At 35.9% G+C, this 25,693-nt stretch overlaps 1 protein-coding gene across 1 annotated transcript; it reads left to right on the forward strand.

Moving 5' to 3' along the window:
• Positions 1 to 20,710: 20,710 nt before the first annotated feature.
• Positions 20,711 to 25,410, forward strand: LOC115231938. The gene is made up of 3 exons (XM_029801821.1): positions 20,711 to 21,908; positions 22,010 to 22,483; positions 25,385 to 25,410. Exons 1-3 carry the CDS (start codon positions 20,711 to 20,713, stop codon positions 25,408 to 25,410), a joined length of 1,698 nt encoding a protein of 565 aa, XP_029657681.1.
• Positions 25,411 to 25,693: the final 283 nt, after the last annotated feature.

Genomic DNA, 25,693 nt, shown 5'->3' on the forward strand with positions numbered 1-25,693 from the left:
AATATTTTTTTATCGAAAATTCTATCAGAAATTGACTAAACTCAGCAGCAGGTTGTAGTCATAGAAACATGATGAATAATTTTGATATTTTGCAAATTATATATTCTCTAATGAAAATAATACTTTTAAACATATAATTAGTAGCATTTATTTTCAAATAATGTTCCTTAAAAAGTTGAGGTACTAAACTACGTGCCTGAATAAAGGCATGTTTGGTTTAAGAATGTAATTTGAGAAATTAAGCCGACTGTTAAAGAATTATAATCTGAAAAAAGGAAAGAGGCCTCAATTCAATGTTTGCCAAAAGATGTGATCAAAAGTAGAACTTGAAACGCTTTATTCAAAAAGATTTATTTTAAAAATCATAAAATTGGAAAATATACTGCGATATATTGAAAAATTTTAACGACGTCGGATATCTTATTGGTGAATATACCACAAAGAGCGATATAAATTAAATCAGTATATTACAGAGCGACAATATAAAAATTTTGCGAATGAACACGACCGTTCGAGATGGACAGTTTCTGGCTTTGGCCAATTTTCGATGCACTTGCAAGCCCCTCCCAACAATTGTCCGAAACCATTTTGAAAACCTCCCCGACTTTAAAGGCGATCCAATTCTATGTGCTCCTATCTCTAAAAGCAAAATCAAGCGCTGCGATTATTGTGTTCGAATGATCCAATTTGCTGCTGCCCTTCGTGAAGATTCGCTCTCTTCATCTTCCAAATTATAACTCCTTTTAAAGCATTCAATCTATTTATTTACTATTCTTACTTATTTGTTTTTGGATAAACCACTTTGCTTACCTTGGGAGTGTTTCTTATATGTGTAGTGTTTGAGTGGTTAGTAATACTTGATTCAGTTCCTTCTATTTGCTTTTTAAATAATTGTTGACCTTATGAGTCGAGTGCATGTTGATTAATGAATTGGTCGTTAAGAATATCAACTAATCAGTTTCTTTGTAGGTCATACTTAAAAGGCAAGGAATCGACTTGGTCTTAAATCATCATAACTTTAAAGGACCCCAGCAGAAAGCACTTTGTTTTTTTAATTAAAAATATATTGAAAAATACTTATCCACTTACAAGTAATAACAACTAATTACAGTATCAGCCTGTATGTTTTGGGATTAAAATTATATTTTAATTGATTCCACTTGACCTATCTTGTCTATATTGTATTCTCCCCTCATAACACACTGCAACAACCTCCAAAATATGAAATAATATTCAAATTTAACATTTTGTCTGGTAGATTGCTAATCGATCAGACTACTATTAATCAGTGGATATTATTATTAAAACTTTACATGTGGACAATTTTAGAATCTTGTACTTATTGATTGTCTGTCAAATAAACTATAAACGACAATATTGGTTTTAACAAGGTCACACAATCCCTTTTCGTGACTGGAGCACTCGGGTATGGAAATTAGGAACGGGGTACTGCCACGTTAATGTTCTTCCCAGTCTTCAACACCTTGTACTCACCGGGGGGTCTCTCCAACTCAATTTTTAGGCCTTTCCCCAAACTTTGAAGAAGCTGTTTGTTCTCAGTCGACAACCTGGCCACGGAATCCCCAAAAACGTTCACTTCCTCGACAGTTCTTCTTTCCTCCTTCACAGAGCGAACCAATCGAAGAACCTCTCGGACAATCTCCACTCGCTCACATGCCAATTTATCCTCAATACTCCACCCACTCGGCCACTTTTGATAAGCTAAAGGCACGTGCTGTTCCTTTCCGCCATGATAGAGCAACCACTCGCTCAAAAAGGGCATAAATGGACTCAGCAAGACGAGACAGCACCGACTACACCTGTAAAGACACTGCTCGACTTCCTGGCACTTTCCAACAGCAAGACGCCCTTTGGACCCCTCCTGACATTAAATAACATGGAAAACCAAATATATTCCGCACAATTCGTTTTGCCACAAATTGCGGATTTCGGCCACAATCAAATGGAAGTCTCTGTTCGAAAAATGCTCGTCGTAGCAATTTAAAACTTGGGAAACCCGGGAATAAGCCACATCTCCATGTCCTGCTCTGATCCTGTCAACTGAGACAGTCAAATTAGTCTCCTAACCAGAGGCATTGGAAGGGGTTCAAAATCAGGTGACAATCTCATGTTAATAAATCGAATTGTCTGCCATATTTTGTTGCAAAAATGACGAGAAGGAGTAAACATATCTATTCCCAGCTTTATATGAGTTACTACATTAAAAAATTGAATCAACAAATCAATCATTTGAACATAAACGAAAAAAAAACCTTTGATGTCGTGAGAACAAAGAGTGAGACGCAACGCATCAGCACCAATTACGTTTCCATGTGTCGGTTTCTTGTGAAATAACCATTTATAGTACCGAAATATAATCAAGTGGATCAACCACATTGCCCAAAGATTTACTCATCTTTCTTCCTTTACTATCGCAGACCAATCCATGTAAGACAACTTGTCTAAAGGGCATCGTGTCGAGCAGAAGGAGTGACATGAGCATCATTCTGGCCACCCAAAAAAACACAATATCCCCGCCCGTCTCGAGCACTGCCTGAGGGTAATATTGTTTCAAATATGGGTTGGTCGGCCACCCAAAAACAGAGAAAGGAATTATAGCTGAAGAAAACCACGTATCCAACACATCTTCGTCCTGTTCCATACATTTCAAATTATATCGCCAATTTCTGACAATTTTTCGATAATTCGTCTTCAGTTGAAAAAGACGAGCATGCCTCTGCCCCCTAAGACTTACAAAGTGACCCCTAACTTTATTTTCTGGTGGTTTTTCCTTAACAAAACAGATTTCCGTCTTCTGTACAGTCTCAAAGAATGTCTCATCAGACGACAAAATTTGGTTTTGGCCTGTTGGGAAGAACGTGCCACAATCCACTGATCCCCCACTTTATAGGCAGGAATACGATGCCCCCACCAAAGCTGTCGAGAAATGCACCACTCCGGAGATTTGCTGAGCCACTCCTCCAGAATATTGGCATAAAACGGAGGGACAATGGAGACATGTCCATTCCGTACTCCCTCCAGGACTCTCCGATGTCCCTCCGTGCAATGCATATACCACTGCTCCATCCTCACCGTCTCCACCACGTCACCAGAACGGGAACATATTGGAATGTCGTAAGAGTGGTCGTCGAATCCTTCATACAACCCACAATCCTTCAAAAATTCAACTAGTCGTCCTCTTGCCTCAAATCTGTCCATTCCCTATCTGTAAACACACTAAATGTACGTCAAACTGAGTATTTGTCCCAAATATGGCCCCCGCCTTGTTAATAACAGAGCGTGTTTTGAGGATTTTGTGCTTCATTGCCATTTTATAGTCAACTGGACTATGTGCGGGGGTCAGTTTAAGAGCTCCACTCCCAAGAGTCATAGAAACGTCCAAATCAGCAATAATAGGCATGTATTGCCCAGTCAACGGGTGTTTGGCTGATCGACCAATAAAACTATTCCAACGTGTGTCCTCAGGGTGGACTGCAATGCCAGAATCTCCCAACATTGTTTCCAATCGAGTGGTCGAAACAGTTATTTTCTCCCCACAAGAATCGGCCAGTGGGTAGGAGAAGTGATGGAGCACTCCAAACTGAGCTTTCTTGCAATTTTTCATTTGTTTGTAGCAATTTTTATCCACTTTCATAAAGTCGAGCTATTTTTAGTAAATTGAATCAACCTCAATGTCGGAAATGACTGACTGGAGTGCAGGACACCAATTCACAAACCGACTGGCTCGGTGGATTAGTCCCATTTCATAAAGACGACAAAATGCTTCACAAACGGCTTCAGTCGACTTCTACAAACATAAAAACACAACTACATCATCCATTGTAAAGTATTTAAAACGCAGATCAAAAGAACAACCCAAAAGAGCCAGTTGTTGGTAGATTTGAGTCTCTTTGCTTAAAAATTGGTTAATAAAATAACTTTTCTCGCCATTTTTGCACATTTTCAACAAAGGCAGTTCTTCCGAGGTCAAAACGGGTTAGTCCTTTGGTTTGAGCGAGGTGTCGTTCGACGACGGTCTGAGTGGCAATTCCTGCGTGGTCACATCCGGGGACAAAGAGGGTGTGGTCACTCCCCTCGAAGCGTCTCCTCCTGATCATAACGTCTTGGAGAGTACAGCCTAGGGCGTGTCCCAAATGGAGAGTTCCCGTCACATTTGGCGGGGGAGTGCAAATCACATATTTGGGGGAATTGTCCTCAAATAGTGAATTTTACTGTACTTTGGAGACTTGGAAGTGTCCCGAGTCAGTCCACCATTTGGATAGGATTCCTTCTATTTTTTGTGGGTCATATTTCGAATGCAAATCGCCTTTTGGGTGTGATGGAACGATTACCTCTAGTGCCGAACACAGAGTGCAGTCGGCGACTGAACATGCCACTTTAATTTATTTAATTTATATTTATTACATTCACAATTATAGTGCTGTATAAACTCCAATGGACAAAAATAATTATTAATGTATAGAAACTGTGTTAATATTTGGTCTTGATCAGTTTCTTGTTGCATTCTGACGTTTTTTCTGTCATTTTCCCAGCAACCTTGAAACGCTGTCTAACAACTTTTTTTATCTGGCCGTTTAGGCCAAACTGAGGTCAGAAAATATAAGTCTTGCTTTCAATACCTACCGAATGGAGTCCCGCAAGGCTCATTGCTATCGCCAGCTCTCTTCAACCTCCATTTAAGTGACGTACCATTCACCAAGAACATCTTACTACTTTCATAAACAAACGACATAATCATTGCATCAAGAGATAGCAATCTATCAACGGCTACAAACCACTTACAATCTCATCTGGATTCCATTGCTGCTTGGTTTACAACCATTTCACCATCTAAATTGACTGCAACGTTTTTCATGACGAACAAACGTGAACTCAATCATGAACCCTCATTTTTTGTATTTGGAAGTCGTTTACCCATAACAATAAAACCCAAAATTCTCGGTGCCACTTATGATAGATGTCACTTAGGAGTTTCTCTACCCACGTGAATACGATATGTACTAAAGCCAGGCGCAAGCTGAATTCACTACGTGTAGTCTCGGGTTATTTTTTGGACAAGCCAAGGAAAGCTTAAAGTTGATATACAAACAATTCATTTGAACAATAATGAATTATGCCTCCCCCTGCTGTTACGTCTCGCTAACATTCCTTGAGAACTTACAATGAGTCCAGAATGTTGGGTTTAGAACGATAACGGAATGTTTAAAATCTTCCCCTATCGATTACCTCCATTGGGAAACAAAAATGCTGCCTGTCGCTGACCATCTCGAAATCCGTGGACTGAAATTTTGGGATGACTCCACGGCTGCTTATCAACGGTACCCAATCTTTGCAAATCTACCAACAAAAGGCAAATACGTGCTACCTGTTGAAAATCCCCTTAGGGAACGGAAAAAAAAGATCGGCTCTAATACACGATTTTATCTCCACGACGACCATCCGGAGACTATCACTGAACCAAATATTCCAAGAACCTCCCCCGGAAATTGATGAATCAGAATCACTACTGCCAAGAAAGGAACGTGTGACTCTCGCAAGACTTCGCTACGGACATCACCACTGTCTTGGACACGATTTCATGGGGAAAAACCAGACAGAAGGCTCTGTTACGTGTTTAAACTTATATATGATCTCCGTCCATTACTTGTTTTCTTGTCCTGGATCACCGGTAATTTCGCTACCACGCGCAGCGCTTCGGATCTCCGAGAGCGACCGGTCCAGGCTGTGCGTCGCTAACCGCCGGCTTTTTGCATGTCGGCCAGTTCGGGGCTACTAACTAACTCTTCTGTTATTTTGTACTGATAGTGATAGGGTTGTACGTGGTTTGCCTCAAAAAGAGTCGGTGCTTAGGAAATGCGATGTCGTATTGTCAAGATATGTCAAGGTAATCTCCATCGAGCATTTCTTACAGTGGTCTTCAATCTTTTATTTGTTTCAGAAACCATTTCCAAAATACTAAAGAGCATGATTACAGTGCCATCTCACGACTCCTTTGATTAATCTCCAAAAAATGTACTCCGCGTCATTATCTTACAAACAACCAACAAGGAGAAAAACAAAAATGACACAGTAATTCAAACAAATAGTATTCCAGAAACGAACTCTCAATTCTTTCCCAAATTACCTCATGTTGCTTTAAAACATGCCGAGAACGACGACATCTCGTTAATAAAATGTGCTCAGAAATATAAAAATCTAACGAAAGCAAAGAAGCACTGATGTCTGCATAAGGACAGTGACCAACATTTTTAAACCTCCGTTTCGTTTTGCCGACTTTGAATAGAACAAATTAACATTTTTATGTTAAAAAGTCTACTTTTACAATTTCCCAGAAATCGCGAATTTCAATTTGACCACGTTTTCTCAAAAAATTGCAAGTTGTAGAGAAAAACTATCAGTCAATTTCTCTCTATTTTGCCGAAGGAAAATCTGGCGCGTATTTTACTTTTGGACAGACTTGTAGTAGAAAGACACATACGCTTTTTGAAATTGTGGATAGTCCGGGAATATTCTTTCGTTTTACACGAAACTTTGCTAAGGGGTTTATGAGTTTTTTAACTAATTACATCTCAAGCATTGCTCGATATTGCTAATTCCCTAGGAAGATCGCCAACGAGACTCTTTGGAAAAGATGACGAATTTTGTTGGGATCCTTGTTTTGTTTTGCAATCTTGGTCCCAGTGAACGAAGAAAGAAATCGATTATGTGCCGATGACCTCGGATGTCGCAACGGCTATTGATAAAATATGTGGTTTCTGGTCAGGGACGAGTAAAATAATTTTATCATAAATTAATGTTTATAAAAGATCAATAGCTGTTAACTTAAAGAGTAATTCAATTGAATGTAAAAATTAAGGAAAATAGCTTTTCTGTTCATTGAAGTATCACTTTAATATCGATTTTTTTAGATTAATGAATGATTTTTATTAATTACACTGTCAAGGTCGATTATGAAATAGCTTTAATATTAATTCATGGTCGATAAGGATATATGGCATTTAATTTTAAAGTGAAAATCCTATAATAATTTGAATTTCTTCATCAATAATAATTAGGAGCACAATATTGTTAATATTCTTGCTGTCGTTTTGATTAAAATGATAAAAATTTTTAAATACGCTTCTTGACTTGCATCTACGATTGCACTGTACATCTCTTGATTATATTTCCAACTTTGTTATTGGATTCAGATTTTTACCATTATGAACAAGTAAAACGGAAATTTTCCGGTTGTGGAATGTATGGTGTTATTGTAATCAGAAATATCTTTGATTATGGTAAAATATCGGCCAAAATATTCACGAGAAGTACTTGCTGAAGATATCTATCGTTTATGCTTCGGTTGAATCTCAAAAAAATAAAACCATCGGGCAACTCTTCTGTTTCACCTTCCGTTTGTGAGAGCCCCTAGAGATTAGGCTTCGATCTGTACTTTTTTGGCGAGCCATACACACTCAGTTTTCAGAATGGATAATAAGCGAAGTTGAAATAGGTTTCCTCTGGCTCTCGTTTTTGTCCACTTCTGCATTATTATTATTCAACTAAGACCACCGTCTAAAAAAACACAAAATAACTAATCCGGTGATCTCAGCTTCTCTAAGGAGGGTCCTCATTTTTTCCTGACGTTCTGTGAAGCCCCTAGAGATTAGGCTTCGATCTGTACTTTTTGGCGAGCCATACACACTCATTTTCAGAATTGATAATAAGCGAAGTTGAAATAGGTTTCTCTGGCTCTCGTTTTTGTCCACTTCTGCATTATTATTATTCAACTAAGACCACCGTCTAAAAAACACAAATAACTAATCCGGTGATCTCAGCTTCTCTAAGGAGGGTCCTCATTTTTTCCTGACGTTCTTCCCTTTGACGAGTGGCGAGGCTTGTCCTCTGCCTGCATTTTTGAAAAAAATCTCTGAGTATGATGAGTTTCTTCATACATCTTGTGATTACATCATTTGTTTGCTACGAGAATAACATATGGGATTTTGAAATGGTATTTCCACTTCGTTTAAACACAACTTTACTTTTGCTTTTCCGAGTCTGTTTGCTGAGGTAAGGAGGGTAGTAATCGACTTTCCTGGACTTGTTGATAATCGGTTTACTAGTAACCAGCATTCAAGGCCGTAGGGTAATTTTGCAGCTTTACCGCTGCTGTTGCGACCTCCCGGATGCGAGAGGCAGCCACAATATTATCCGCATATCACCTTTTGGCATCGGGAGATTCGGTAAGTTGAAAAGAGCTGGTAATAAAGGTGAGCCTTGAGGTACTGTATTTGGAAATACTTAGAGTTCGACATTTTACTTTTGGTATAGATTCTTCCTCTCCGTTCAGTTAGGAAGTTTGCTATCCATTTTTTAGGGTGGAGGCGATATTTCTGAGAAATATTTTCCTATTTTAATTTGAGATGAGGACAGGTGTAGCGGAGGTTGAAATGTGGAAATTGCAATAAATATTCTTAGCCCGTCTTTATGTTTTATAATTTCGGAAATTTGTATTTCTGGTTCTTTTTTGACAAGAGATTTTTTTAATTGTTTTATTTGTGTGAATACTCTGTCATAGACCATTTTCTCCTTCCTAAGAATACTACTCTTAATTCCCTAGTATAACGGATATCTTTGCCGATTGGTGTCATTATCTGTACGTAGAAGTACAATATCGCCTTCTGATGGTCTATCTTCATCTATTTTTTATTTTCCTTTATTATTCACTTTGATTTGAAGCATGCCGCCCACACTCTGGACACATAGTTAATAAGGTCCCCATGAACTGCAAACCCGAGACCATAATTTTTGTCTTATGTAGACAGCAGACGGAGATGTTGTATTAGGATAAATCTCGAGCAAGTTATAAGCTTTGCTGAGTCCTCTGCAGTTTAAAGATCAAAGAGAAAAAGGAGAAATCGGTAAAGAACACGAATAAGACATAATTGCAAGAGAGGTACGTTACGTATGTATGACCACCTCATGGATAATAGCTCTTTGGCCAATTGACCGTTCTATACCTGGTTTACTTTTAGCAACCACTTTCCAAGAGGCCAGGTGCCATACGCTGTCAACCAAAAAATATACACCGCAAGAGACAATGTTTTTGAAAGGTACATTCTCTTTTTAATGTGCTTCTTTATCATTACTGTTATGTCCTATAAGTTGTTTTCAATGTGAAAGGTACTTGAAATGGGTACTTCTACCAATAGCCTCTACATCTATCTTTCTTAGATTAGAATACTTGATATTGGCTTGCTATACATCCTTCTCAAAATAATTTTTATTATGCTCTACCTAGTGAAATAACACTGTTGGATAATTCCCCATGCATTTTATTTTTAAAAGAAACGGTTGAGAACATCATCAACGAGAATTTTATTAATAAGCACACCGCATAATAACGTTAGAATAGTGAGGCAGTTCGAAGGTACCGGATTGGGTTCAATATCACCGGAGAGGGCAAGTGACTCATGGAAGAGGCTGAGCGCCACTTCGAGGACATCCAAAAGATCCAATGGGAAGAGTATTGAGGGTCTTTTAGTCGCAGTGAGAAACACAACGTCCGACTTTCGCCACATGAAGGTGGTCCACAGCCGTATGATAACTAACTAACTAAAATAACGTTAGTAGAGTTATCTGCCACCCTCTTCTGGACGCGTTTTGTTAATCGCTTCCAAGTCCATCTGTTCCTCGATAGTTCCCTCAGGTGACCAAGATCGTCTGCTGATTTCAACCCTTTTCCAATCAAAGTTAAATATTGATGCAGGAGGGTTGCTAGAGTAATTCGAAGTTTGTTCCCGGATGAGGAGCGTAGTGGTGTTCAATTGGAGATTTGCGGGAGTTTTCCTGTCTATTCTTATGATGTGACCAAATAAGCCTCATCTATTACGGATGTCATTGTAATTGGATAGAGATGTTTGTTTGATATGCGTTTTGGCCAAGGATTCTTAGGATGTATTTCAGACTTGCTTTTGTTATCAAAGACATTCAAATCCTCTTCATTGGACTTGGATTCTTTTTGATTTCCAATTCTTCCCGAAGTGTCACCTGACGCTGTTTAAAATGTAATTATTTTACTATTTTAATAAAAATTTATACATAAATAAACGACTTTTTCCTTAAAATTATTTTTCTCTTATTTTTTATAATATGTAAAACAAGGTAACAAAAATTCGACGACATTTCCCGGACTATTTTGTGCTTTGATTTGGTGTGAAACTAAAGATGTTAAATGTGGTATTCTGTATTGCGACAACTATTTTTCCCATATTTTATTAACTGGTTGAATTTATAATTGACCTGCAAAGGTCCAAATGTTTCTTATGTGAGAGCATATTATCAACCAGAATATAAATCTTCCAAACTGGAACAACACTTTCTAAATAAACATGTTAGAACTAATAGTAGCGGCGATGATTTCGAATATCTAAAAATCCAGAGAACTCGATATGATTGGCAAGTGAATCTTCATAACTTAGGCTTAGTATATCTTGATAAACCGATTTTGCTCGCCAATAAGTTAGTAAGCTGTTTCTTTCATTTCTTCTTTCATCTTATCTTTCCCAGAATATGACTTAATTGACTGTAATACTACTTTATTCCTTGTTTTTGCCTTCTTTTTCAGAAATTATTTATATTGGATTAATAATTCATGAAATAATCTCAAATCCAACTCTTCTTTGAATATTTTTATTTCGAGTCAAATTATTTTTTTCCAAAACTACCTGTCAGATTTTTTGGATAATTTCACACATTTTTATATACAATTTGAATGTATTTAACTTATAAATTTTCAAATATTCCCGACTTTTTTTAATTAGAGACAATCCAATCCATGGCTAGCAGCAGGGAGTCCCACTATATTAATACAATATTGATATCATTATAGTAGACTGTGACAGACCAAGATAAATGAAATTCTATATTTCCAGTTGCTTTGATGTTATTCGGAAAATCCTTTTATGTCTATAAAAAACCAAAACAAGAGAAATTGACTCTGACATGCTGTGCAAAATCAAATAATAATTTTATTAGTCAAAATATCAAAGATTTTAAAATAAAATCAAAATTTTAAAATTTTAGGTTTTTAGGGTAAATTTTTGATGCTTTTTTAAATTTCATTCTTCTGTTTTGAAACCAAATTTTAATTTGGCGATCAGTTAAATTGAGCTCAGTCGCCAAATCTGTTCTCCTTTCTTTTGTTAAATATTTTTTCTGACAAAATTCCTTTTCTAATTCTACTATTTGTTTATGCGAATAGCAAGTCCTTGATCTTGGTAAATCGTTAAAAAAATTGTTTTTTATTACTTTGAAAAATTTAATTAAATTAAAATACCTGATTTTTTTGTCATCCACGGATACATGGGCACATTTGGGACTGTTTCGGAAATACTAGAATCATTTTCTGGAAAATAAAAATCAGTAGTAGTATATTCCGCCAAATTTTGATCCGTATACATATTAAATGGCATGTGACTGAAATTTGGATCGTCTGGATAATATGTAGTATATTCATTGTTTATGCCTTCGTAAAAAAATTCAAAATTTGATGATTGGTGAAAGTGAAAGTAATCAGGATTTGTGTAATTTTTTTTCACCTGCTTTTTACTCATATTCAAATTCGATCGAAATTTTTATTTTTAAACTAATTAAAAAATCAAAACAATTAATCATAACGCGATCTTTCTCTCAATTATTTTCACGATACGAAATCTTGTACAATGAAAACAATTCTGAATATTTTAAGAAATATAAATCAGTCAATAAAAACTCTTACTTGAAAAATGTTGACATTAAAAAAAACTCTTATCGTAGTGAGTATTACACCTAAACTTTTAAATCAAATATACAAACGTCGATCCAAATGCAAAAGTCTAAACTCTATTGAACAGAAATGTGGTAGTGAACAAGTATTACATAATGAAATATTAAAAATAACTCGGATCAGACAAGTTTTAAATCATTTCTGTAAATAACCATGGTGATTTTTTAATGAATCGACATATTCTATAACTGAAAATCATATATTAACTAGTATTCGGATTCAGTAGATAGTCTAGAGTTTTAATAATTAAAATTTTTTTGCAAATTACATTTTTGGATAAGGACATGCATTCCTGGACATCTAATGTCAAAAAAAGTAAATCATATTCTCAAACGAGCTGAAATTTGGATTTGGTTTATAAAAATAAAGTGGGATTTACCCTTAATGTTTTTTGTCGATCATTTGAAATGTCCTTTCCGGTAAATCTTCATTTTTTTATTGATTATATAATTTTGTCTTCTTTTCGTCGATTATTATTTTTTGTAAATTTGTTAGCAAAGTGGGAAATATTTTCATGTCTTTAAGCTTTCCAGATTTTTAATAATTCAAAATATTTGAATGTACACCCAGTTTAAGCAAACCAAGCAATCAAATAAGTTTTTTAGTATTTTTTAACGAGTTTCCTTCATATTGACTGGTTGATTACAATTTCTAAATTTCTCAAAGTCCTATCCAGTGACTGTAGGATGTCCCGATGTTCGAGCGTATTGGAGTTTATGCAAGCCAATTCTATTTTTCAAAAAAAGAATGCAGTATGAACATTGAATAAGGAGAGTTTTCTTATAACTATAAAAAGTTCCTTTTTTTTCTAGTAAATTGCTCACTATTCCTTTTCGCCAAGTGGGCACCCAAGAAAGTATGCCCTCTCCCGAGGTAAGACAGTAATCCCGAGTAATATCAAATTGAAAGACTTGACCACGTTTATAAAATCACTCTCCGACTATGTGATATTTATTAGCTTCGATTTCTTTATATTTATATCGAGTCCGAGTTTTCTTAGTAACGGAAGCCAGACGTCTAGCTGCAGAAATCCGAACAGATCTCGGGATCTTGAGTAAAATATTTTTGGCCTTCTATTGCTCAAACAAGAAAATCAAAAGAGATTCCTTATTGTCAAAATCCAACGGCTCATTGGATTCAGCAGGCTCATTCGGAATGTTCGCCTACGTCTTCCGACCAAATCCCATAATGCATTGCAGTTCCATAAACTGAGTGAGGATACAGCCTGATGGGACATTCTTACATATCCGAGGTGGAAAAAGTTCTCGCACATGTTCTTCCATCTTGGAGACGTTTTCTATGTACTCTATTTGTTCGATGAGTATTTGTTCATTCTTCAGTCTTTTTCAAGATAAATTTTAGATGAAATTTTGCCCTAAAGACAACCGCAGTATTTAATTACAAATATACTTTTCGTTTTGTTACACGCTATTTATGCACTGAATTCCGCCCTCTCCGTCCTCTGAAGTCTGGTTATAAGAAAGTAAATAACTCACATAGACAATTCTTTGGGGTCCCTTCCAGTCATTGACTACAAACAAATATCAGTCAAGGCTGGCAATGAAGGCAATGGGGGTCTAGTCTTCAAGTCATTCTCCGGAAATTCTCATCATGTGATCCTTGAAGGTGCCATGTTCTATATTGAGTCCTTTAATCGCATCCTTCGATTATATGCTGTCGAAAATGGGGTCGACGGCGGAATTAGCAATTGTTTTGGCGGCAGCGGGAAACATTTGATAATCTCAGTACCATTTTTTTGTATTGTTCAAAAGATCCCCCAAAACACTATCGTTTGGCAGTGTGGAAAAATTTTGACGGAATTAAATCGAGAAGACCACTTTTTATTGCCGCCCATGGAAAAGGTGGCGGGAACGGGAACCGCGCTATTCGTTCTTCAGTGACCAGGATTCCGAATTTGGCGGTATATGGAGGGGTCCGCGAAGCTTTTTGATTTCGAGCTTGAACTTAAGTTTATGGCAGATGTTAGTTTGGTTTGTCATCTTTATTGATTTGAGTAAGATTGGCTTCCCAAACGCGGGAAAATCTAGTTTTTTAAACCCAATTTCCCGAGAAAAGTCACGTGTCTTCTCCATTCCGTTCACGACTCTGATACTTCAGGTCGGAGTATTTGAGTTTGAGGATTACCGTCAAATTACCTTCCGCATTTGTGAAGGACTCCTTAGTTGATAGAGGTCTTGGATTTGATTTTTTGAGACAAATTGAACGGTGTCGTGGTATGGTGTTTGTCTTTGACCTTTCTCTCGATTTAAGGTGCGAGTTGGAGGACTTTAAAGAGAAACTGAATCGTTTTTTATGGTTTGCAATAAGTCGATTTACAAGATGCAAATAAGAGATTTAATGATTTTGTTTGTCTGAGGACACTCTACTGACGCTTGTGGCTGTCTCTGTCAAATTTGCTGATTTTCTGACTAAATTACGCTCTAAAGTCTTTTCTTAATAAAATTTAGTGAAATATGCGTATTAAAGAGTACTATTATTCTGATTGAAATCATATTTCGTTTCAACAATACTTTAATGACGTATTAATCAACTATTTTAAAATCAACATTATTGGAACAGGTTATTGAGAGTATCAAGGAGGCAATTGCTATGCTATTTACAAGGTTAGTCAGCAATAGAGGGATATGGTACCCTAATGTATGAAGGGAGTGAAAATGAGTAGTGAAAAAAAATTAGTGTATAGAATTATGATATTTCATATTTTTGCAAAACATCCAAAAGAGTGATAATTTTATCTCGTGAAACATTAGAATTCTGTTCGATAAATTGGACCACCAAAACATGAAATTTAAATATTACAAAATTAATATCGGAAGAGACGTCCTTCATTCGTGCCTCGAATTTGGTGGTCATATTGGACAAATACTGGTAACGAAGTTTCTTCCGATTCCTGCATTCCCCAGCTTTGCCAGACCTCATTCCAATATTCCGACACTTTTTTTCATTTTAATATTATTTTGGCGTCGATATAATCTCATTGATTAGATTACTGAAATAGACAATCAAAAGTTTCCTTACTGCAATTATTACACCAGTAGAACAACTAAAGTATAAGAAAAGATACAAATAAGGATCAGTAAATTAACAATCCATCCAGTTAACCAAAAGGGATTAATTAAGTCAATCTCTTATAATCATTAGCGTCAAATCTTCTAAACAACAGAACAGACAGAGTATCGTTCTTTGAGGATTCCCTCAAGTCAACGTGGTGGGTTTCCCCTTTGATGATGATTACGTAAATCCCCTCACTGTCCTGTCCATAGAAACCGTCTCCACGGATTCATGTTTTATTACTGAAAATAATGTTACTAAATGAGAACAAATCACGAACGCTCGTTGCCACTGGAATAAACCTCCGTCGTGGGGTCACTCTATATCCTGACTTTACTACTGTTATACTTCATTAGCAAGAAAATATTGTCCACACTCTTCCTCAAACACATTGACAGATCCATCTCAGTAAAACTCAGTCAGATTACCCCTGGTACCCCAGGGAACCAAGTCTATTGAGCCATAAATGTCCGCAAATATAGACCAAGTAAATGCTTCTCAGTCTTATTACAATGCCCATGACAGAATATTCTTGCTAATCATTTCATAAATTTTGTTTAATAAATTGGTGGTTTTCTTGAATTACATCAAACAGCAAAAATCTCAACCTAACAAACAATATGAAATAATAAGGAAATAAAAACATGAAAATGAGTTATTAGACCATTAGTAAAATCAAATAAGCATCAGTTTCTTGAAGTGAGCCAACCACATAGCCCTCGCAGGTCAACTCGTTGTTTTCACTGACCAACACTTAAAATCGAAACTTCAGAGGCTGGAATCGATTGTCCAGGCAAGTCGTAACTTGTTTCCCCAAATTGAGCTTTGGAATGTATAGATTCCATCCACATTGTTGAAGAACTGTCACTGAGGACAATAATTAAATGTATTTGTGCTAGAGGAACTTTCCAGTCCATCCGTCCTTGATAATGTGCACATCTTTTGGAGTGTACTTGGAAAACACTTCAGCCAAACTCGCACTCGACATGCCCTTTGACACAGGTTCCAAAAACAGTTTCTTTTGGGATGGCCATTTAAACCATGTTCCCTGGAAAGTAGTTCTAGAGCTCCGAAGTGTTTTTAGACGTGAATAATAGTTCGCACGTCCGTCTTCAATCGAAAAATCATTATTATTCGACAATCCCTTTCTCATGCCGGAATGAGAAAATCCACACTTCCATGAAGACGATTGCAATTTTCAATTACCACCAACCTTCCACGTAGTATGTAGTCATTTCAATTCTCTTTGTTCGGCACAATATTTTCTCGATTTATTTTATTATTATTAAAAAACACTTTTACAGAACCAAAGAACGTTATATTAACTGAGGTTCCGTTTGTGCCACACGTTCCAAAGTCTGCTTAACTAGGCGTCTCCATCGCCCTCTGCTTTGCGCATTTGTCCTTAGATCTTATAGGTCTTATGCAGATTTAAGATTTCTCCTAATCCCATTAAGGTGACCCATTCTGAGCACGTGCCCGAACAGTCTCTACATTGATTCAATAATGTCGATGCTTATTGGCCTCGATTCTGCCATAGAGTATAATTTCTTGTTTGAAATCTTCTTGGACCAACCTAGGCCCATTTAATTGCGCATTTGTTTGCGATAAAATATATCCATTTTCTTGACCTCCAGGTCTGTGCCCCCATGTATCCGAATTGTACATGGCACCGGTTTTATATGGGTTGTATAATCATATTCTTAGATTTGATTTTATTAGTTTTCGTCTACTCAATATCTGCTGCATGTTCTTTTTTTAGTTAACCCAAGAATCACCAACAGTTAATTATGGTAAGTAATTAAGTGATTTCAACAATTCTCAAGATCTTTCTCAGCTTTTCCCGATGTTGGACTCTGGACCCAACGCAAGTGCGGGACGGGCGGGGAGCAGTTTTTGTGAGGAATTGAATCAGGGTAATGTGCTTCTGGTTGCTAAGGTCTTGGTCTTTTGGCAGGTGGTCCTGTTAAATGGCTAAGAAGCCCTTTCCATCTTTCTTAATAAGGTGGTCAAGCGGACTTGAAATAATGTTGTTCAAATTGGAAATTTGCCTTATGCTAGCCGCGGCTTGGCATATTAGTCTCAATTTTAAGGCGGTTAGACCATGAGATATTAGTACCCCATGGAGCGCAGGCATAGCCAATTGTCGGTTCGATGAATTGTTTGTAGAGAGTGCCGAAGGCCGGGAACAGTTTCTTTAGTCTGCCAAATATCGATTTGATTAGTCCAATCTTTCTCTAACTGGATCCGATGGCCTTCCCCCCCAGAATTCCCCCTCTGTACATTCCTAACTTAATCTGTTTTCTTTAAATCATTTAAAATTTTTTAATAAAAAAAAGTAAAACACATGTGGATGTCAAAAGTGACCCTCAGAATTTTAGGGTTCTTCGAGAATGGGATCTTTTCGTTCTCCAGAAAAAGATCAACAATACGGGTTCCGAGTCTCTTGTCCAAGGTAAATAGGGTAGTAGACGATTTTTCGGGGGAGATGTTCATCCTGTTTTGATTAGCCAAGTTCGAATTTGTAATAAGATATCTTGTGCTCTTTTGGAAGCTTTCGAGAGGTCTTGATCACGTGATCCAATGAGTAGGTCGTCGGAGTAGGCGAGAATGACTGAGTCTTTAATTTTAGAGTTAGGAATGTCGGATAGGTATAAATTGAATAGAGCAGGAGAAAGGGGGAGCTCTGGAAAACCCCATTTAGAAGCAATCTTGAGATGGATTTGATTCCATTCAGGCATACACGGCCTCTCCTTCCGCTGAGGAAATTCGAAGGCCAAAGTTTTATGTTCGAGTCTATGGATAGGCCAAATATTTTTTGAGTCATACAATTGATTTATGATGAGGTCTAGTTGCAAAACCTTCCATTATAAACTGGGTTAGTGTGGTAAGATGTATCGAGGTAGAGAAATTACTCCCGAAGCCGTGTTGACGTATATAAGGGGAGAATAGGGATGATCAAATCGAAAATTAGTTTTTCAAGAATCTTTGCAATTGAACATAAAAGTATTTGGTAGTGACCTCTTATATATGGCAGTGGCTCGAACTCTTCTATACATCATGTCCTCACATTCACTAAGTGAGCCAATTTACTTTTTTTCCTCCAATTTTTATCGATATATTTTGATCCCCTTATGAGTCTTATGTGTTCAGTCTTTCCCTGATTAATTTGTAGTGACAAATTCTTAAATTATTTAGGGCAGGGGTGCGCAAGCTTTTTGGGTTTGCGGCCGCATAGCATTTATTTTTCCTTCTCTTCCACGGCCGCACATTTTCTGCATTATTTTTTCGATATTAATATAGTAATTTTTTTTAATTATTAAAAGTGACCGCATAAGTTGCCCATTGTCATCGAGACTGAATGAGTTCTTGGACAGGAAATGCTCTCGTTCATCAGGGACATCATATTATTAAAATAAATAATTATTTCATGGACAAAAAATAAGAAAGAAGGAAAGTTAATTAAAAGAAATGTATTATACAAGTTATTCTAATGACGGCCAGGATCTTTGGTATTTTTTGCGAGCTTATTGAAATCCACTGGTAGGGTAGATATCATTATGCGCAAACATGACTCTAAGTTTGCATCCGTTATCCGAGATCTATATTGACTTTTTAAATATTTCATTTTGGAAAATGTAGACTCACATAAATATGTGCTTCCGAATGGCGCATCCAATTTGAAATTCCAATGTAATTCAATTTTAAATTCCAATGGAGCATTCTCAATCGAAACAGTATGTGGTGCTGCAGTTAATTGAAGTTTGAGTTTAATTTTTTTAAATTCGTTAAATCGCTCTTCAAATTGTTTCGAAATATAATCGAATATAGTATTAAATGTATTTGGTGTAATGAGTAAAAGTCTGATATTTCTTTTCATAAATCAAGCACACGACATGCTGTTTCACCTTGTGATAGCCATCGAACTTGTGCATGGTATAAAATGTCTTCAGCAGATATTTCACTACCGGAAAGAATTGTACGAAACTGTCTATATCTCAATTCATTGTTTCGGATATATATAATAATTTGTTTTACTTCATTAAGTGTATCTTCAAATTTTTTCATTTGTGAATAAAGTGCTTGTTGGTGAAATGAAAAAGAAAAAAATTGTGTTTTAAAAAATTCAAAATAAGTAAAAAAACGATTAAAGAAATAAAATCGGAAAATATCACAAAAATGATAAAATTTCAAATAATTTAACCATTAAAAGAAACTACATCCCGAAATATTCCTTTGAATTCAATTAAATATATAAATAAAGGTAAACCAAATAAAGACAACAGCGCTACATAATGAAAATAAATTAGGCCGTTTATGATAATTACTTTTAATAAAGGTTAACCATTATATAAAAATAGAATTCTATATAATATGAATATTTTTAATTATTATTTAGGGTTTATATTCTCTCCTAAAGTTGTTGTGGTGTTGTGCATGTCCGTTCCTAATGATATGAGGAAATCGAATCCTAGGGGCCTTCCTGCGAAAAAGGATAAAAATAACATAACAAGTGCAGGAGTGTCGTCTCTGGGGCTGGATAACAGCACAAGGACTAGTATTCATGACAATCCAATTGCTGGGAATCCTACTATCCCAACTAACTTGCATTCCCTTTCGGCCATTATCGATGATGCTATTTGTGTTTCTGAAGCTGAGTGGGTGTCTCAGATTGTTTATGCCACGAAGCAAAGAATTGGGAGGATACCAAGAGGTGGATGGAACCTTATCCGTGAGAAGTTTAATTCAAAATTCTTGAAGAGTGCAAGTCTCAGTCAACTCAAAGGAATGGTTAAACCAATGAGAGTGGATAATAATTATGGAAGCAATTGCCATCAGAAGCAATTTCTTGAGAGCTCAGAAATTTCCACTTTTAGAAAGTGTCTAGAAGAGTTTGAATATACAAATTAAGAATATTGAATCGATTCCAAGGGATTCACGTAAACCAACTCCAAAAATTCAAAATAAATATTTGAAAACTGATATATTGACAGGATTGAATTCGGCGATATATTATATTACGAAAGATAATCATCCTAATGATATCAATAGCATTTCTGATATTCTATATGCTGCTCAATGTGCGTATTTATCTCTAACCATGAGAGACAAAGCACAGAGCACATGGGTAGAAAATATTGAAAAGAAAATTTCAAAATTATCTGCAGAATTGGAAATTGTTAATTCCCATTCCAATCAAACACTACCTCCATCTGAAAAGCAAAAGGTAATGGATGTTCTCTGTCGCTATGGGTATAAGAAAACTAAGAAAGGTGAGCTGTCGAGGATTCAGATATTATTGCAAGACCTGATTAGGATTAACAATAAGAAAATAGAAGTTCATAATTCAAGGAAGCAATTTTGTAAGGATAATCAGTGCTTTGAATTAAATCGAAAAAAATTCTATCGAGACTTAACAAAGAAAGAGGAAGTGACGCTGTATGGATTTGATGATGAAGAATGTGTCTCTTTTTGGCAAAAAGTCTGGAGCGAGAGAAATGGGAGGCCTCAATCTTATGACGTTGTTGGAAAACGAACTACTTGTGCTGAACATATGCTTCCAGAGTTTACGGAAGAGTTTTTTGGAAATGTTATTAAGTATCTTCCTGACTGGAAGGCATGTGGATGTGATGGGATATATAACTTTTTCATTAAGAAGATGGAGTCATTACATGGATTTCTGTGTCACGAGATAACCCGAATAATTAATGGAGAGTACATGCCTGAAAGTTGGTTTTACACTGGAATAACATATTTGATTCCTAAAAAAGATGATTGTGAGACCCCGAAGGATTACGTCCTATAACGTGTATGCCGACATTGTATAAACTTGTCACCAAATGTGTTAATGTAAAACTGGCTGATTTTGTCGAGGCATTTGGCCTAATTTCAGACAACCAACTTGGAACGAGGAAGTATTGTCAAGGCGCCAAGGAGCAAGCTCTCATTAACCAATGTTTGAACAAGGAGTACGGGAATGGCCTTTATTCTGCTTGGGTCGATGTGAAGAAAGCATATGACTCAGTTGATCATGATTTTTTGTTTCACGTTTTGGATTGTTCTGGAATCCCGCTTTGGATCGTGAACTTTGTGAAGAGCGTAGTTAAGAAGTGGGCAGTAAAGCTGCATATGGAAGGTAGAAGAATTGGATCAGTGAAGTTAAACCGAGGAATTTTACAGGGAGACTCATTGTCTCCTTTACTATTTGTTATGGTATTAGATCCTCTAAGCAGGATCCTTAATTCCGTGTTTCCAAAACTTGAAATTAACCAGGAAGATCCCAATATGTTAACATATTCTACTAATCATTTGCTATTTATTGACGATCTAAAAATATTTGCTCTCAAACAAGACACTTTACTCAAAATGATGGAAGCTGTTAACGGATTTTTTAAAATTGTTGGTTTGGAGATGAATTCAGAAAAATCAGCGTCTAATTTGGAATCATTACCATGTTGTAAGACTATTGACGGAATCAATGGATATCGGTATTTGGGTGTACTTGAAGATGGTGGAAGCAATGTTCTTAAGAATAGAGTTATGGACTCTATCTTGGAGAATGTTAAGAAGAGGATAACTATGCTATCGAAAACAAAACTCAACTCTGTGAATCTGTTTCGTGCTATAAATGAATATGCATTGTCACTATATAATTATTATATTGGGCTAATCAATATTGAACCTTCTGAATTTGATGATATTGACAGACAAATACGCCAATTGCTTACGTCGCTCAGATTACATCTCAAACCTGCAAATAAAGAGAGACTGTATTTAAACCGGAAGGCTCTTGGAAGAGGGCTTTCATCAGTTACTTTCAAAAGTGAACTAATGCTCTTTCAGTTCCTTACGAGTCTGGAAAATATGTCAACTATATGCTTACGGAGGGCGGGGATTCTGCGTGTAATTAAAATGAATAAATGGCATTTGGCTATGATCGCAGGATTTCTATCCTCCAAATATGCAATTATTGATAAGAAGAGTATTACTATGGAGTCTCTAAAGTCCAGTCAGATACAATATTTACAAAAGAAAATTAGTTCTAAAGCACTACATTCTGTGCTTTTCAAATGTGTGGATGAACTAATGTTGATTTACCTGCATCCTCAGAATGGCTATCTAATGGAAATAATGGGCCACGAAGCGAAGCATTGTATTGTCTTTTGCAAGATCGAAACTTGTTCTTTGCATCCGCTGACTCATTATGCAATCATTGTAAGAAAAGCAAGAAAACTGTTGACCACATGGCTACTCAGTGTGGTAAAATGCTCAACAGTGATTATCTCCGGAGACACAACGAAGTTGTGAAGTGTATTCACCTTAACTTGTGCCGAATGTATGGACTCAAAAAAGCAAGACGATTGAAGGGACATTCTGTTCAGTCAACACTGTCGACGGGAAAAGTTGAAATCAGGGTTGATTCTACAATCCTCACCGAAACAAAAGTAGAATATAACAAGCCAGATATCTTTGTCCACGACAAAGTCAGAAACGAAATAAATCTAATTGAAGTGGGTATTACTTCACAGGATCGCCTCAAGCAAGTGGAGGTTGAAAAGTGTCACAAGTATGACCTATTGGCAAGTGAGCTTTCGCTTCTGTATAGCTGTCAAGTAAAAATAATTCCTGTGGTTATGACATGGGATGGAGTTGTCTCGAAATGCTTCAAAAATTATATGAAGAAACTATCTATTGAAGCAGGAACGAGGACATACATCCAATCCGTTGTACTGAAAAGAACGCTCGAGAGTATGATGATCGAACACAAGCACGGAATGAAGGTATCTGGTGAAGAATACGCTTCTGCTTCCAACCGGTATGTGGAGATGGCATGCAAAAATGAAGACGACCCAATGAATGCTAAAGAAGATGCAATGGTTGAATCAGATGTGGTAGTGGGGAGTAAGAGGCAGCTGGAAGTAGACTCTTCTTCCAAGAGAAGGAGAGTGGATATCAGCGAGCTGGAGTGAGATCTGCTTAGTTTCTGATTAACTATTAATTTATTATTGGGAAAAATTTAAAATAATGAATTATTTAGGGTTTTTCTTGATTAATTAACACTATGAGCATTATATTTAAGATTAGTTGCTCGATGACCTAATTGTGCCCACGGCCGCACATTCATCGACTCACGGCCGCACTTGCGCACCCCTGATCTAGGGATTTTCTTTAAATCAAATCAAAGTTACAGATCATTTTCTGGCACTAAATCTATGTCATCTGCATCGGCATGCATTCTTCAGATTTTGTTCTAAAACTCTTAATGCCGCTTCTAGGCATAGACAAATAGAACCGGCGATAGAGGACCTTCTTAAGGTATTCCAAATGTTGTCCAAAAATGCTTTGATGTTGTGTTTCTAATTTGTACTCAATGTTCGATAATAGAAAACGGCAAGTCTTGTGTTTTCCTCATCACAAAAACTCTCAGAAATGTTCAACAATGTTTTTAAGTTGACAGTGTCAAACGTACTGAACATGTCTACTCTTAAAATTATAGAATCATCCTATATTGTCGACTCATGCACATATTGACCCGTGGGACCAAACAGCATATGCAGTCGAGTTTCCTTTTCTGAACCCACTCTATACCGGTGACAAAAATTCATAAACATCAAAAGACATTTAACTAATGGTTATTAGAAAAAGTAGTTTCCTTAATCATTTCAGTAATATCACAAATCTTAGATTTTTTATCGATCCCTTGCTCTTTTTGGTTTATACCAGTGGTTCTCAACCTGGTGTTCGCAAAAAATCTTTTGAACCTTTATTTAAAGTTTTATTTTGAATAATAATAATTTAACCAAAAGAAAAACACGGCAAAGGGGAAACTTTAATTAAATCTGTTAAAATAAATGAATTTGAAACCGAAAGAATAATCGATTTTATTTATGCACATTTAACATATCTTCAAAAAGAAGTAAATAAATATTTTCCAAAATTTGGCAATATTGATTTGAAATAAATTTGTGCACCGTTTGATGTTGTTCCACGTTTAGTTGATGGAAATATTTAAAAGGCACTTATTGATATGGTCAATATTTCGAATGCTAGAGATTTGTATGAAAAACCTCCTTTGTCAAGATTTTGATGAAAAATGTGTTATTTTTATCTTCCGTAAGCGAAAATGCATTGAATTTGTACCATATTTTGCTGAAAACATATTTTTACGCTTCTCAATATAAAAATACTCATCGAGCAAGACTGAATATTGAGGATAAAATCAGAGTATGTTTGTCGATAACTGACCCTCAAATTTAAAAATTGCAACAAAAAACAACATCGACCTTCTTTAATTTTATTTTTTATAATAAATTGGATTTGTAGAAACCCTCTCCATTGTGGGCGTGTAGACATTAATTGTGGATATAAAGGATTTATCAGTCATTCCACTCTTAATCTGGAGTACTGCTGTTCTGTCATTAACCCTCAAAACTGTGTGAATTCCCCCATCAAGACATTTATGTATAGCAAAGCCAAGTGTTTAGTAGTTGCATTCGGAGTCTGATAGCAAAAATCTGAAATATCCGAGTTCTTCTAAACTGATTCTTCACTTTAGTCTCCTATATACTGGATCATAGAACGTTTTAAATAAAATTAAAAAAGAAAGGTCGAGGGTATAAATATTTCATGCGAGCTCAGCGATGAAAGCTGCGAAGAGATGATTTGTTGAAAAGGATTCTTCTTAGAACGTATAAAATATTATAAAGGTTGTCTATTGAGAAGAGACATCGATTACTTGAGTATTCAATACATGCTACTCTCATTTGGAAATTGAACAAAAAGTAGTGGGAGGGGAATGATTTTGATTAATTGGAAATATTTTATTATTAATCACTCACTGGGTTGAAATTGAAGTATTATATGTCACCGGCTCATTAATGGACCCGGCATATTAATGGACCGCATCAAAATCTCATTAATATCAATTACGTCCATATGAAAAGTATCTTACTTTTTTCTAAGTCCAATTTTAAACCTATTTTTGATGGTTTTAATGACTTCTGGAAAACTAAGATTGACAACATAACAAACCTAACCTCATTTTTGAAAATTATTGATTAATTATTATATTGTTTATTATATTTAGAGGGTTTCCATTTTAAAATAATCAATTTTTCATTTTAAAATAGTAATAATAAACTTTTAAAATTTGAGATATGAATATTCTAACGTAAAAAGTCAATTTCGAAAGACAATCTTAACCAAACCCTAATTGTTGGAAGTCAATTTGATACTGTTCCCTATGCGGCCTGCGGCCGCAGTGTATTTGACTCGGATTTTATGATTAATACGATCTTTAATACTTTCTGATTACAATTTCTAGTGTTAAGAGGAACTCTAAATAACAGTTTTATTAAAACTTAATTAAAAAACCCCGTATACGACACAATGCAAAACATTAAAAGTTTCAACTATTTATTTTAAAATTTTAGAAAGTCTCGAGATATTAACATTTTTGATTACATTTTTTTCCATATCTTCTAGATCATAATTATGAAATTCTTGATTAATCACTGTATACATATTTGTTTGTATTTCATCATACAAAGGATACTTTCTGTTTGAAACATTTCCATCATAATCATGTCTAATAATCACTTTATCTCCCACGTTTATATTTTCCTCATCATATCGCCATTTTCTTTTTTTCTTCATTTTCTCGCCTGCTTTTTGAAGATTTTCCAGAATCTTCATATTCTGCTGGTCATCTTCCGAGCATTCATTTTTTTCGTAATTTATTTCTTCTTCTGGGTCAGTTCCATCGAATGCCATTAATGCATTTATTTCATTTTC

Source organism: Octopus sinensis, unplaced genomic scaffold (assembly GCF_006345805.1).
Source record: "Octopus sinensis unplaced genomic scaffold, ASM634580v1 Contig18959, whole genome shotgun sequence".
NCBI classification, from domain to species: Eukaryota; Metazoa; Mollusca; class Cephalopoda; order Octopoda; family Octopodidae; genus Octopus; species Octopus sinensis.

What these genes read in the sequence shown, in the direction of transcription:
- LOC115231938 (XM_029801821.1), top strand. Translation starts at nt 20,711, where the DNA reads ATGCCGACATTGTATAAACTTGTCACCAAATGTGTTAATGTAAAACTG. An exon ending in TATGGAGTCTCTAAAGTCCA is followed by an intron (nt 21,909 to 22,009) that starts GTCAGATACAAT and finishes CTGCATCCTCAG; the next exon opens with AATGGCTATCTAATGGAAAT. An exon ending in CAAGTATGACCTATTGGCAA is followed by an intron (nt 22,484 to 25,384) that starts GTGAGCTTTCGC and finishes CATATCTTCTAG; the next exon opens with ATCATAATTATGAAATTCTT.